Raw genomic sequence first — 15,890 nt, forward strand, 5'->3', positions numbered from 1 at the left:
TGATTAAAATTAATTTTCCGTAATCGATTTAAAAACAATTTCATCTTATTCCTTGTCGGTCCCTGATTCCAAAAACATATAGATATGATATGTTTGGATTAAAAACAAACTCAGTAAGCTAAAAAGAATAGACATACAGAAAAGCGTGTTATCCTGCTCAGCGCGACCACTACCGCACTATTCTGCATGGCTTGTCGATTTCACTGCCTTTGCCACGAGCGGTGGACTGACGAAACTACGAGTATGTGGTCTTGGTGAAAAAAAGCAGTGCGTTTAGTTTCATTCTGTGAGTTGGACAGCTTGACTACATGTTGTTATTTCGCCTTACGCGACTTGTTCTTTTCTACACCGGAGCGAAGCAGCGCGCTGAGATGCATTTACTCACTCATGAATTACAAACGTGTAAAGCTTCTTCCAGCAAATCGAGCTGTGTACGTCGAGATTCATGTAGAGTAGATTCCCCAGATTCGTAAAATTTGTCATGCCAGCAACTCCCCGAAAACGGTCCGATTAATAGTATCCCTTTAAAGTTACTGTGCTTGACACTTCCAGGTGCACGGAGTCCCAAGGGCTTTCAGTCCTGCCTCAGCCATTTGAAATTGTAACAAGTTGCTTTGCCCTTCATGCAAGGAGTCAAAAACTGCAAATTCTTTGTTTACGCATTAAGACACACGGAATTGCCTATTGTTTTACGTCCAAAGCACAGAAATGTTTCAGATTCACAAACTCCCGGACAACCAACCCCCCCCCCCTCCCCTCCCCCGGAGTAAGCCATTTCTTTTCTATCCATTCCCATTCCCACAGTTTTGAATACCATTCCCAGTTCCATCTCAACTTCAGACGGCTGATCTGAGAACTGTTTATATTATGTTGCAGTTTGAAGGTCTTTTGTTTCAATTTTTAGTGACCGAGACATGTGATTTGCCTTGTTTCTCCATTTGTGCGTGTGTGTGTGTAGTGGGAGCGTTTGCGCCAGAGTTAAATGTATACATATTTTGTTGGTGAAACTGCTGTAATCGGAAGGTCGCAGGTTCGAATTAGGGCCGGGACGGACACGGGTCACCACAATGGCACGTACAAGACCTCGGTCATTCTGGCATAGGTGCAGATGGCTGATACAACCTAAACACGCATACACTTTAATGTGTATCTCGTCAAACGCAGTGAGGTCGTAAAACTCAAATCATATAACCCATATCTTGTCCTTAAGAGGCGAAATAATTAGCCTGTAGGACATAAAGCATTCTCTTTCCTTTCCTGCTGTAAACCCATTCTTAAATAGATATTTCACCATCCTACTGTGCTCATATTTTATACTTACCAAATTTATATGGCACAAAAAAGAGTGATTTTTAATGGTATATGGCTCCAACAGGCACGTACGTACACACACGCACGCAGACAGACAGACAGACGCACGCACGCACACCACTTTCCCATCAACTCAGACAGTGAACATACATTCTTTCATCCACCCGCAGTGGCGATCGAGCGCGAGCAAAATGTACTCAAGACCATGTCTTTGCGAGACTTTATCAGAAACAATTACAGTAACTATCGGGAGAGGTCACGGTCGACTTCACACAATCTCCTGATGAGCATGACGCCGTCTCTGATTGGTACCAGCACCTGCAGCAGTCAAACATTTCACATTTAGCTCCGCCCATTTCTTGACCAGTCCTTCCCAAAGCCCCGCCCCCTCCCCCCACGACGACCAAAACGAGGAGAGGCAAGAAAAATAACAAACTTTTCGAAATTAAAGAAGCTATTAACAAACAAACACAATACATTGGAAATTAATATACATACAAAAAAGATAAATGGTTTCTTAAGGGAACTGACATTCACTTAAATTATTCGTTTGACATTACTTAAACATGTGTCACAGAAACCTTTTCGAAAAAACCCCACAACAATACACTACAATACAATACATTTTTTGTGTATTATCTCAAAATGATTAATTGAAAACAAGAAATCTAATTGATTTGACGTGGATCCGCTTTAGCAAGAAACCGTAGGAAAAGTAAACCTTGTTATATAAACACACCTTGTGCAGTCGTTTATCCTGTGTGACGTATTCTCCAAAGAGCCGAGAGACATCTGGCAGACCATCGGAAGGGAGGTAATTCGTACCGTCTCTGAAAGCATTGTCCACAGCGATTGTCCCGTTCTCTGCCAGTAGACCTTCGTCAAAACCCAGCTGCACACACAGACAGACACACACGCACACACGTATACGCACAAACACACACACGCACGCATATACAAAACACACACACACACACACACACACACACATAGGCACGCTAGAGATTTTACTCAAGTTATATACTTTAAAACAAACGGAGCTACAAATAGATGAACGGACAGACAGGCAACCCACATGACGTACTGACTATCTGGCTGTTCTGATTAGCTGACCTGTATCAATTATAAAACCATTCGTATTCGTATCTAACTGTTCATAATAAAATACCATTAAAACGCGCACTTGTTTCATATTGTTTTTAATTTCATCACAATTTCTGGCGCATCACGTCACAGAATGGCTGAACCAGAGACTGGCTGAACTATCTTAAAATGTTAGAAATAGAAATGACTTCCGGGGGTCTAGACTGTTGTGTTGTGTGACGAAAATGCCTGTTTTTGACACGTTTTGGTGTTTTTGTCGTAAAGCAAGTTGTGAAGACCACAGAGATTGTAATGTGGCGAAAGACCAATGCAAGCAAGCTTGTTGACAGTCTAGAGAAATGTTATAGAAATGATGTCCGGGGGTCTAGACTGTTGTGTTGTGTGACGAAAATGCCTGTTTTTGACACGTTTTGGTGTTTTTGTCGTAAAGCAAGTTGTGAAGACCACAGAGATTGTAATGTGGCGAAAGACCAATGCAAGCAAGCTTGTTGACAGTCTAGAGAAATGTTATAGAAATGACTTCCGGGGGTCTAGACTGTTGTGTTGTGTGACGAAAATGCCTGTTTTTGACACGTTTTGGTGTTTTTGTCGTAAAGCAAGTTGTGAAGACCACAGAGATTGTAATGTGGCGAAAGACCAATGCAAGCAAGCTTGTTGACAGTCTAGACCCCCGGACATCATTTCTATAACATTTCAAGATAGTCCAGCCATTCTGTGATGTGATGGGCCAGAGATTGGGAGAAGGGTCTGACTGACCGACCTAACTTCGCTCGCAATCAAGAGCAAGTGAAAAATAGCGACTATCCACAACCGGAACACGTCGCTCCCAACGGATATGGTGCGGAACAGTTCCCCACCTGTGATAGTGTGGTTGGAGACTTTTTCTGTAATTGTTGTGTTCTGAGTGTTTTCTTTCGTTTGCTTTTCCTTGAAATTTAACTGTTGAATGACTCCGCTTTCCCGTAACCTTTTCTGGGCCATGTTCGGCGACCTCATGAAATGAAAAACAATATGAAACAACTGCGCGCTTTAATGGTATTTCAGTATGAAGAGTTAGATACGAATACGAATGGTTTCATTGATACAGGTCTATGGAACAATCTTCGCTCTGCAACAGATACCAATGTACTTAGTAAACCAAAAAGAAACAGAAAATCAACTAACTATGGATTTGAGAGATCCTTCAAGTACCAGGGACCTCTTGTCTGGGAGAAAATCCCCCGGAGCATTAGGGATTCCCAGTCACCATCTGCCTTTAGAACAGCCCTCAAAACACACATGTTTAAGTTAGACCTCTGAAGGAGATCCCATGATCGGTGAGTCATCGGCGCTGCCACGTGTATTATATACTAAAGTGTGGCGTTCATGAGGATGTGTATGTGCCTGTGTGTGTTGTACTAGAATAACGTATGCGTACATGGAATGACATTGCGGGTTACCTGAACATTGACAATGACGAAAGAAAGATTGTGTGTGAGTGTGTGCGCGCGCGTGTGTGTGTGTGTGTGTGTGTGTGCGTGTGTGTGTGCGTGCGTGTGTGGGTGTGTGTGACCATGTTTGAATTTATTCGGATTTAGTTCTCTTTCCTTGTTTGTATTATGATTGTGTAAGTGTAAAGTGCTCTGGGCTCGTCACCACGAGGTTTACGCGCTATATAAGTAATCGTTATTATTATTATTATTAATTATAAGTCAATTGACGCTGTGGTCGTGAGCGTTTCTTGTTGCCTTGATAACAGCTTTTAACACTGTGAAAGGTCATCATGTTTATGGCCAAAGAACGGTCACTGATCATCATGTCTATGTCCAGAGAACGGTCTATCATCATCATGTCTATGTCCAAAGAACGGTCAATGATCATCATGTCTATGTCCAAAGAACGGTCAATGATCATCATGTCTATGTCCAGAGAACGGTCAATGATCATCATGTCTATGTCCAGAGAACGGTCAATGATCATCATGTCTATGTCCAAAGAACGGTCAATGATCATCATGTCTATGTCCAAAGAACGGTCAATGATCATACATGTCTATGTCCAGAGAACGGTCAATGATCACCATGTCTACGGCTAAAGAACGGTCAATGATCATCATGTCTATGTCCAAAGAACGGTCAATGATCACCATGTCTACGGCTAAAGAACGGTCAATGATCATCATGTCTATGTCCAAAGAACGGTCAATGATCATACATGTCTATGTCCAAAGAACGGTCAATGATCATCATGTCTATGTCCAAAGAACGGTCAATGATCATACATGTCTATGTCCAAAGAACGATCAATGATCATCATGTCTATGTCCAAAGAACGGTCAATGATCATCATGTCTATGTCCAGAGAACGGTCAATGATCATCATGTCTATGTCCAGAGAATGGTCAATGATCATCATGTCTATGTCCAGAGAACGGTCAATGATCATCATGTCTATGTCCAAAGAACGGTCAATGATGACCATGTCTAGGGCTAAAGAACGGTCAATGATCATCATGTCTATGTCCAAAGAACAGTCAATGATCATCATGTCTGTCCAAAGAACGATCAATGATCATCATGTCTATGTCCAAAGAACGGTCAATGATCATCATGTCTATGTCCAAAGAACGGTCAATGATCATCATGTCTATGTCCAAAGAACGGTCAATGATCATCATGTCTATGTCCAGAGAACGGTCAATGATCACCATGTCTACGGCTAAAGAACGATCAATGATCATCATGTCTATGTCCAAAGAACGGTCAATGATCATCATGTCTATGTCCAAAGAACGATCAATGATCATAATGTCTATCCCCAAAGAACGGTCAATGATCATCATGTCTATGTCCAAAGAACGGTCAATGATCATCATGTCTATATCCAAAGAACGGTCAATGATCATAAATGTCTATGTCCAAAGAACGATCAAAGATCATCATGTCTATGTCCAAAGAACGGTCAATGATCATCATGTCTATGTCCAGAGAACGGTCAATGATCATCATGTCTATGTCCAAAGAACGGTCAATGATCATCATGTCTATGTCCAGAGAACGGTCAATGATCATCATGTCTATCCCCAAAGAACGGTCAATGATGACCATGTCTAGGGCTAAAGAACGGTCAATGATCATCATGTCTATGTCCAAAGAACGGTCAATGATCATACATGTCTATGTCCAAAGAACGGTCAATGATCATCATGTCTATGTCCAAAGAACGGTCAATGATCATCATGTCTATGTCCAAAGAACGGTCAATGATCATCATGTCTATGTCCAGAGAACGGTCAATGATCATCATGTCTATGTCCAAAGAACGGTCAATGATCATACATGTCTATGTCCAAAGAACGGTCAATGATCATCATGTCTATGTCCAGAGAACGGTCAATGATCATCATGTCTATGTCCAAAGAACGGTCAATGATCATAAATGTCTATGTCCAAAGAACGGTCAATGATCATCATGTCTATGTCCAAAGAACGGTCAATGATCATCATGTCTATGTCCAGAGAACGGTCAATGATCATGTCTATGTCCAGAGAACGGTCAATGATCATCATGTCTATGTCCAGAGAACGGTCAATGATCATCATGTCTATGTCCAAAGAACGGTCAATGATCATCATGTCTATGTCCAAAGAACGATCAATGATCATCATGTCTATGTCCAAAGAACGGTCAATGATCATCATGTCTATGTCCAAAGAACGATCAATGATCATCATGTCTATGTCCAAAGAACGGTCAATGATCATCATGTCTATGTCCAAAGAACGGTCAATGATCATCATGTCTATGTCCAAAGAACGGTCAATGATGACCATGTCTAGGGCTAAAGAACGGTCAATGATCATCATGTCTATGTCCAAAGAACGGTCAATGATCATCATGTCTATGTCCAAAGAACGGTCAATGATCATCATGTCTATGTCCAAAGAACGGTCAATGATGACCATGTCTAGGGCTAAAGAACGGTCAATGATGACCATGTCTAGGGCTAAAGAACAGTCACTAAGTGCCTTCTGACTCACCTTGAGGTAGTCGATATATTCCGACTTGTCTGCGTCGAGAAAAATAAAGTCAAACTTCTGCCCCTCCTTGGCCATCTCTTTCATCATGTCCATGGCGCGACCTGTAGCACACAAGGAAGCTCACAATTGTCAGTGGATCTGAAGAAAACAAACGAACAAACAAACAAACAAACACCACAATGAATGAACCTTCTTCTGCTATTTGAAAGTCAGCTAAGTCAATTTGTGAACTCTCAAACAACCATACAACTCATTTCAACCAAAAACCTCATAACAACCATACAGCTCTCGAACATCCATGCAACTCCTTAAGCCTGTCCTTAAATGGTCCAAGTCTACTACGCGAAGTATACTTCGCGAAGCTGCCCGCACGGAACTTTCACACTGAGTTTTCGTTAAAAAGACTTCGCGAAGTCTTCGCGTAGTCGACTTCGAGCTTAATTAAGCACATTCTTCACGAACAACTCCCAGGCAGCTACCATACAACCCTCCGCATTCAACCAAACAACTATCACACAACCAAACATCTCCTTACAATCAAGCCTCTCTCACAGAAACATACAACTCTTGTTCAACAACACCACCCCTTGTAAACAAACGAGCTCCCGTACAACCACACATCTGGTGATGTGTTTCACACGAGCTTCGTTGGGTATCTCTTTGAGCCCGAAGTGGACTTAGCGAAGACTTTGCATAGTCTCTTTTTACACCCCCGGTATAGGGGTGTGTATAGGTTTCGCTCGATGTGTTTGTTTGTTTGTTTGTTTGTGTTCGCATATAGATCTCAAGAATGAACGGACCGATCGTCACCAAACTTGGTGAACAGGTTCTATACATTCCTGAGACGGTCCTTACAAAAATTGGGACCAGTCAAACACACGGTTAGGGAGTTATTGGTGGATTAAGATTCTACAAGGACTTATAGAGGCACATATTAATGGTCAAAGGGAAATAACCACACTTGTTAGCAGTGCCTGCTCAGTTGGTGGCAGTGAGAATGCTAAGGACGGGGGTGTTTTTCCTACCTCGGAGGAATTTCTTGTTTTTACCGAAAACTCAGTGCTAAAGCTTTGTACGGCCAGCTTCGCGAAGTATACTTTGCGTAGTCGACTTCGTCCAGTTAAGGACAGGTTTTACCGATCTTTATGGTGATCTTGGAGCCATGGGGCGAGGCGTCGAAGAAGGGCTGGTTGTACTTCAGGAGGTAAGGGTCCATGTCTAGAGTGACCACCTGGCCACCTGCAGGCAAGGCCTCGGCCATGGACAGCGCGCTGTAGCCAGTGTACATCCCCACGTCCAGCACTCGACGAGCACGCTGACCGCTGACCAGTGACTTGAGAAACTGACCTGTAGAGAGTGTGGAAGAAAGACAGTGTAGCCCGGCTGCTTTTGAACGGATAGTTACATTTTTATATCTAGATGTTATGCTTTTTGCGTCAACAATTAACATAGTCTAGTATTACAAATGCAGTTGAAAATGCCCAGCATGCAAAATCAAAACCAGAGAAATCTTTTCCAGACAATTTTATTTTTTAAAACGTCGCAGTAACGCGAGGAGCAAGCTTACCTTCTAACGAACCGCTCAACATTCGGGGAGTGAGGTCCCAAATAGTCTTCCCTTGCTTCTTCAAGTCCGACCATGGGTGTGACAGCGTAGCTTCCGCGATCTTCCGACAGGCGTCGCTCTCTCTTGACGTGCACTGTACAGAGTAGTCTTCGCGCATGTCAGTGTAGCGCAGCGCCGTCTTCAGGCCTTCAATCACTTCCGGGTCAGCGTTGGTGGCAATGGCGCGCTCAAGAACACGGCGGACCTGGTTGACCGTAGGGTCGTAGTGTTTGTGGGTCGAGTCGCCGGACATTGTGACGTCTCTTTACTTCGTGAATAGTCTGCAAAGAGAACCAGAGACTCGAAAGATCAGAAAGATTTCATTTGAGGGTTTTGGACTCGGACCCAGAGGGCTTGGAAATCTTGTTTTGAAAAACAAACACACAGAGCAAGCGATGAGTCTCCGGACATTTTAAAGTTACCGCATACCAGTATCTAAGTCTGGACACCTAACATTGAATCTTGTATGCATGCCTCACCCATCATGAACCTGTTACTGTCAAATTCCAAGCATGGGGACAAAGAGACATATTCGCCGTACCGTAATTTAGAATCCCATGCAATCATAAAACTTAAAAAACCACTTAAGACGATCACTGAGTATGCACCTTTCAAATTTACGAGACTTCTTTTCTTTACTTCTTCTAGTGTTTTTCTGTATAGTTCTTCGCCTATTTTCTTTATTTTTGGTATTGATGCTATCTGAAAGGTCTAACCTTTCTCTTGGTATCATGCACATTGAATGTAAAGCGAAATACATACTTGATAATAGAATGGAAGTCATAGCTAAATACCTCTTTAAAGGAAAGAACAACAACAACAACAGAATGTATTTGTAGAGACAGTTATACATAAAATACATATACACAAATACATTTTGAAAAGTCAAACCTTTTTTTTTTTTACACCACCACTTAACTGTCATGCAGGCTTTTACCTGAGATAAGAGTAACCGTACATTTAGACACATACACAAAACCAAAAGCGTACCTGCTTCCTGTGCATTGTGGTATCTTTCTGTTTGTTTGCAGATTGGTACTGGTGTCTTTTACTACATTAATTCAACCAGTACTCTTCATTCTGCACAGACAGCCATCACGGTTGGCCTAGTGGTAAGGCGTCCGCCCCGTGATCGGGAGGTCGTGGGTTCGAACCCCGGCCGGGTCATACCTAAGACTTTAAAATTGGCAACTAGTGGCTGCTCCGCCTGGCGTCTGGCATTATGGGGTTAGTGCTAGGACGGGTTGGTCCGGTGTCAGAATAATGTGACTGGGTGAGACATGAAGCCTGTGCTGCGACTTCTGTCTTGTGTGTGGCGCACGTTTATAATAATGTCAAAGCAGCACCGCCCTGATATGGCCCTTCGTGGTCGGCTGGGCGTTAAGCAAACAAACAAACAAACAAACAAACAGACAGCCATCAATTTGTAGATGTTTGGTATGTGTCAAAGTGGCAGAATGCTCATACCCCATTCAAAAGCGTCCACAGATCTGTGTTGTCTTATTTATTTAATAATGTTTTTATCGATTTACATTTTTAATTTCATTTATTTGTTCGTTTATTTATTCAAGAGTCTATTCAATTATCTACTGATTGATTCAATTGTTTAGTTTAATTATTTCTTTATTCAAGCAAACATTGATTATTTATTCATTGTTACTTTTTAATTTATTCATTTCTTGATGTATCTATTAATTTATTCGTTTTTAAATGCAATCGTTATTTTGGCTTAGCTCATGCCTAGAGCCACGTTGAGAAACAGGCAGCCCAGATTGCATAGGATCTGAATTTTTACCACACATAAAACATCAGACAGGTCTCTTGCATGGACGCGACATTGAGGGGCGATATCATGAATAGAAGCAGGGGAAACAACTATGTCATTTACTCGTCAAAGCGATCAAATGCACGCTCCTATGGTTTTCGTGGCTGACAGGATCAACTTACCACCTTCGTTGTTGTACACTGAATTTTGCTCTGAGCAGTGACACAGATACACAGCTTTATCACTGACTTCACGGACCGAAAGCGCTGTGTTGAATGCGCTCAATGTGAGAAAGAGCACATAAATATAAAGCGTGTCACTGTCTACATTGACGCGTTACGCTTGTTTTGCTAACCACCTTCTTGTCACGTTGTATTTAATAATCCCTTTCCAATACCTGGTACGACTCAAACTTGACAGGGCGACATTGATCGCCGTGCGCAGAAGCACAAATCTGGCACTATACATCTATTGACATTTGTTTGTTTGTTTGTTTGTTTGTTTGCTTAACGCCCAGCCGACCACGAAGGGCCATATCAGGGCGGTATACATGTTACATCTGTTTTTGTAACCATGTTACCCAGCATTGTATATTCAGCTTCTGCTACCAAACCGTGACGAACTGAGAGAACGAAAGCAGTCGGCGTACGCAGAAGCACAGGACATATCTGGGACTACAAGTGTCGACGTAAACGTTACGCCCATTTTAACTAAATACTCAGCTCCTTGTTACACCGCAGGTCAGTGTTTAAAACTCGCTTGTACCATTGCACTTTGTCAAGTTACGCCGTATCATGTTACGCACTCAGCTTGGGCATATACAACACAACAAGAACATGCAACGGAATCTGGTGTAACACGTCAACTTCTCTGAAACTGATTGCTGCCGGATCGACCCCATCACAAGTAAACCTACCTCAGCGAGACTGCAGATAACACTGAAATGTCACCAGGCCGAAACTGTGAGAAACGTGACATGCACTGAAACACCCCGTGCCAAGTCCCACTGACACAGAACAAGACGTAGACTTTGGCACTACACACAGGGACGCCTTCACCAGAGTTCGTTTACACAAGGACTGGTTTCTTTCATGCAGTGAAGCGAGTCGTGTCAAGGCAGGAACTTGACGAAGTTGTCGAGAGTAGGAGTAAGGGAGGTAATCGGTGAAACGTGGAGAAAGTATACTAGTGTAACAGGTTGTTCCCCTTAGCAAAGGATACCCCGCAAAACAGCTGCACACCAAGCTTATCAGTTAACAAGGAACTTAGTCGATAAATATCGACAGGGGGCCGACTAATGGTTTAAATGTGAAATGTGTGTATAATAATGGGTGTGGGTCTGAAATGAAGTTAGGTAGTAGTTAACATTTGTTTTGAATAATTATTGGTATTTTGACAATGTGGGTAGCATGGAAATGTAAGCATTTGAATGTAAGTCTTAGGTACCATTGTACCCAGGAAGAGAGACCAGAGATAGGAGTAGGTTGCAATAGCTTGTGTGGTCTTTCAGTTTTGTTTTTGGAAAGATATTGTTAAAGAAAAAGAAGACAATTACAGTAATGCAATATTTATTGTGAAAACCAACGATTGTACAAAGAACATGTGAAGCAACATTATGTCTAGGATGATGTGAAGAAAATTAGTTATAATTTATACTATTATTATTTAGACTTGAGACTGACAGTGTTGTGACGAGCGTTGGCTAATGGTAACGAGTACATGTGTGTGTATTTGTGGTGTGTGTGTGTGTGTGTTTGCGCGTTGGTTTGGATTATGGGTGTAATTTGTAAAACAGATGTGACAGTAATAATGGAGTTCACATCAGTGAGGTTAGTTTGAAATGGAACACACGCACGTTTTTGAAAAAAACAATATGAAATTTTGAACCATGAGATCTGTATTAAATAATAAACTGAACATCAGCAAAACATCAAAGCAATTATTAATAAGGTTTGAAAAGCTTGACTTACTATGTTAAATAGTGGATTGAAGGCTGAAAACGTCATTTACAAATTACATCTGAGATAGGGAGGGCGGGTGGGGGAAGTGCTGAAAATGTGGATGAGAATAAAAAAAATAAAGATGCTGAGTGACAACCGGGAGGTTAAAGGCTGCCCTTTTCGTAGCGTTCATTAATTAATTCCTGGTGTTTACATGTGCCAATAATGTTATAAAACTGTACCTAAGGGGACATAATAACGATTGGCTGTATCTTTCGAACACAGAAAAAAATATTTCAGTATTGCAAAGTGGTTTTAATAGTGTCGAATGTAAACAGAACAATCTCAAAGTGAAAGTGGATGTTTTCCGGAAATTGCGAAGTTAACAAGAATACCGGCAGAAAAGCGCGCTTTCCTGCTTAGCACAATACGCTACCGCACTAATCTGGCGTGTCAATATCACTACGTTTTGGACGTGGAAGGTGAGCGATTTCCTTCCGCCCTCAGCTAATTCAAGAAATCACCCCCCTCCTAGGTACACGTGCACTCAAGTTAACCTCTGCTTTGACCTGTGTGCCAAGAGTCAGATGAGAGAGAGAGAAAGCGAGAGCGAGAGAGAGAGAGAGAGAGAGAGAGAGAGAGAGAGAGAGAGAGACACACACACACAGAGACAGACATAGAAAGACAGAAGCGGAGAGACTCAGAGGGAGACACAGACAAAGACATACAGAGAGAGAGAGAGAGAGAGAGAGAGAGAGAGAGAGAGAGAGAGAGAGAGAGAGAGAGAGAGAGAGAGAGAGAGAGAGAGAGAGAGAGAGAGAGAGAAAATGTAACTGATCTCGTGAGAACGGTTGAGGCCTTGCAAGGTTTTGACGGCAACAATAATTATTGTAGTTCTCTAAGACTTTATTTCTGTTTGATTTGTAATATGTTGGGAAGACATATTTATCAATTGATCAACAAAATACAACATAATACAAAACGACACAACATTGTTAAAATCATTATTGGCCAACGTTGAACGTTTACGAAGGCCTCAATCTTCCCGCGCCGTAGACCAGATTAATAGGTGCTTGATTTTGGTATTTTGATTTACATAACATTAAACCTTTCTTGGGGTTCATGGTCATGGCAACAGCCATATTAATATTATATGATGTATGATTTTATATTTCAGCATATGTGAATTACATGTCATCATACCAAACTGTCATACATTTTTATTCCTACATTATTCTGATTGATCACAACCAAACTTACTATCATTGGACACATCCAAATGCAAGCGTCTGTTTTTGACAATATTTTTAGATCAGTGCAACTTGCTTGGATCTCTTGTTTGGCCTGTAGGTAAAATGTACAATGTATTTTCTGATTTGTGCACAAAAGCTTTTCTTTTTCTTCTTCTTTTTTTTTAACATAACAATGTTTAATGTCACTGTATGTTTGAAAGACCATGGTAAAATTTGTAAAACAAATGTTAAATTAGAAAATAATTAACATTTTGGTTCATGATTTTTCCTACACCTGTGCTGAAAATAAGACATAAAAATGTTGGTATATAAGTCACTCAAATGCAAAGTAGTATGAATGGTTTGAGTTTGTTGCGGTTAACCCTGCACAGTTCGGCCCATGATGTTTTTGTTGAACAATTTTACCGTCATCCCTCCCATAGAGTGACGTATTTCACAACTTCCTGTGTTACACCAACTCAGTGATGACCAATTTTGCCTTCACCCCTCCCATAGGGTGACGGATTTCACAACTTTGTATTGATGACAATGTTGCCTTCACCCCTCCCATAGGGTGACGGATGTCACAACTTCCTGTGTACACAAACTGATGACGTATTTCACAACAAAATGGCGCTGCCCATGGTCAGCCTCGAAACTATCCGTATAGAATGGGGGCCTCCTGGCCCCCATAACAAACCGGCAATACCAAAACAAAACAAAAAAACGGTCAAACAAGCAATAAACAACAAGATCATCCCCCGAAAAAGAAAAACACCCACACACATACGAACACCACTTCTACAGCAAAAAGAGCTCCCACCTTATATTTTTGTCAAACCAATAAATTATAAGAATAACCCTTCAAATCCAAATACGTTTTATGACAACTTTTAATTAGATGTGCGAGGGAGAGGGAGTGTAACAAAAATTAATAGGACTTTACTAGTCTTGGTCATGTTCCGGAAGGTTTGAGTGAACCGAGATGCCGAGAGGATCGACGTCATTTGATGACGTAACTCGTTGCGCTGTGACGTATTTATTGACTACCACGACTTGATGCGCGGTTGGATCAACATGGAGTTGATGACATGAGTTGTTGTGCGTGCTTTGGAAAGCGTGGAAACGTAAACAATTATTGTTGCAACATCGGTCCAGGTAAGCCAATCGATGATTCATTTTCCCGTCCACCCGTTTGACAAGAGAAGGCATTGTGTAGGTTGTTTTTGGGTAAATGAATGGTGAAGAGCAGTATTGTGATAACCGTCTAACCGATAACAGTATATGGAATAGTCAAGTGCAATGTTAGGTGTTCGTTTGTTTGTCCTGTTACGTGTGATTTCACAGTAGATTAGGAAAATGTTTTGCAAATGATGTTTAGTGAGATGCGCTGTGTACGAGCATATGTTACCGTTGATGTTACAGCGGCATGCTGATCCAATCCAAGGTGGAAGAAGGATGAAGTTCTTATTCCTACTTATGACGTTCCTGAGAACTGCGGTCCCGATTGCCGGTATTACCAGCCCCACGTCGTAACCTGTTGATGGATGTACGACGTCCCGCACGGTTCTCAGTCAATGCAAACAAGCTCGAGTTGCGACAGCGTATTCACGCATTCGAGAGATTGTTCAACTCTAATGGCTTCGCATGAACGAGGACAGAACGATAAGTGATACATGTGATCTGATAATGAAACGGAGATAAAAGGAAAACAAGTAGTCGATGAATTGACTATGAACGAACATACGTAAAAAGAACGAGCCAATATTTGTAATCATCAATAAAAGATCTTAAAATAATCGAGAAGCGATTCGTGAAGTGGGTAGGGTGAGAATGTTTTAGACAGGTTTGTTTAATATCACACCCTACGCTACCGGGAGGTTGATGACTTACTAAACATAGAGGGTTTTAATGTAGGCAGAAGTTCATTAAATAAGATCATTTACTTGTGATGTAAGACAAACTTCGCCAATGTCTTTACAGAGTGACGTTAGAAAGACGATGTTATCATCACCCTTATCCACAATAGAAACACAAAACCAAAACCACACACACACACACACACACACTCTCTCTCTCTCTCGCTCACACACACACACTTCGCCAAAGTGTTTACAGAGTGTCGATTGAGAAACGATGTCATCATTGTCATCAACAACTGAAATACACACATACACACACACACACACACGCACGCACACCGACACACACAAAACAACATCACCAACCAGAACAACACACATGCAGTTTTCATCTGTTGTTTTACCACCACAGACTTGTTCTTTATTTTCGATTTGTATCTTACGTGGTATAAAAGCATACTTCTACTTTGAACACATGCCAACACATCCTGAACTCAGGTCAAAAATGAGTTACTTCCCTTCGGGTCTCATTCTAGCGATAGCCGTGGACCGATGATAATCAGAATGATGCCAACAGTGCTAAGTCTTACTGCTTTCTCTGCTCAGTTGTAACGTTTTGTTTTGATTTACTGAATAACTCCGTAACTGATATATATATGTGTGTCAATTAAACACATTGATACGTACAGCAACCTTTCCCACTCTTCACACATAACACTGAATTGTGGTATGTGTCCAAGTGGACGGATGGTGTTATTCCGTGTATGGGGCTGGTCAGATGGTCTACATGATCGCACGGGAAAGACGATACAGGCGAACCTGTCCATAACGACAACCCGCCATAGGCACCGGGCAACAGTGGTTGTTATAGACAGGTGGTAGCTATGGAGAGTGGAATTTTGTGGAAGATAAACTCGCCTGGGTGTCTGTCCCAGGTGATCGTTACTTATTATCAAGACGTGGTCGTAAGGGCTGTTTCGGCCTATCTTTAACGATGGTGTATATCAAACCTATATCTGATCAGTAACGACGCATACACTTTGATCCGGCC

At 41.7% G+C, this 15,890-nt stretch overlaps 1 protein-coding gene and 1 long non-coding RNA gene across 4 annotated transcripts; one reads left to right on the forward strand and one right to left on the reverse strand.

Moving 5' to 3' along the window:
• Window positions 1-1,517: 1,517 nt before the first annotated feature.
• On the reverse strand, window positions 1,518-10,919 carry LOC138966343 (uncharacterized). Of its 3 annotated transcripts, none has more exons than XM_070338537.1 (6): window positions 10,722-10,919; window positions 8,002-8,321; window positions 7,572-7,781; window positions 6,435-6,535; window positions 2,051-2,203; window positions 1,518-1,629 (listed from the first exon to the last, which is right to left on the reverse strand). In XM_070338537.1, the coding sequence occupies exons 2-6, from the start codon at window positions 8,291-8,293 to the stop codon at window positions 1,555-1,557; spliced, it is 831 nt and encodes a 276-aa protein (XP_070194638.1). In that variant the 5' UTR covers window positions 8,294-8,321; window positions 10,722-10,919; the 3' UTR covers window positions 1,518-1,554. The 3 variants fall into 3 exon arrangements, with proteins under 3 accessions (XP_070194638.1, XP_070194640.1, XP_070194639.1); XM_070338539.1 differs by lacking the exon at window positions 10,722-10,919 and adding an exon at window positions 9,988-10,087; XM_070338538.1 differs by lacking the exon at window positions 10,722-10,919 and adding an exon at window positions 9,031-9,302.
• A 3,007-nt stretch (window positions 10,920-13,926) lies between these two features.
• Window positions 13,927-14,777, forward strand: LOC138965822 (uncharacterized). The gene is made up of 2 exons (XR_011455538.1): window positions 13,927-14,135; window positions 14,403-14,777. It is a non-coding gene; the product is annotated as an uncharacterized lncRNA (long non-coding RNA).
• The last annotated feature ends 1,113 nt before the right edge of the window (window positions 14,778-15,890 follow it).

This window comes from Littorina saxatilis, linkage group LG5 (genome assembly GCF_037325665.1).
Source record: "Littorina saxatilis isolate snail1 linkage group LG5, US_GU_Lsax_2.0, whole genome shotgun sequence".
NCBI classification, from domain to species: Eukaryota; Metazoa; Mollusca; class Gastropoda; order Littorinimorpha; family Littorinidae; genus Littorina; species Littorina saxatilis.

Bases quoted from the DNA above. Each gene is read 5' to 3' on its own strand.
- LOC138966343 (XM_070338537.1), bottom strand. From the start codon at position 8,293: ATGTCCGGCGACTCGACCCACAAACACTACGACCCTACGGTCAACCAG. The intron at 7,782-8,001 runs GTAAGCTTGCTC...CACTCTCTACAG, and splicing joins GTTGAGCGGTTCGTTAGAAG to GTCAGTTTCTCAAGTCACTG. The intron at 2,204-6,434 runs GTGAGTCAGAAG...CTGTGTGTGCAG, and splicing joins AATATATCGACTACCTCAAG to CTGGGTTTTGACGAAGGTCT.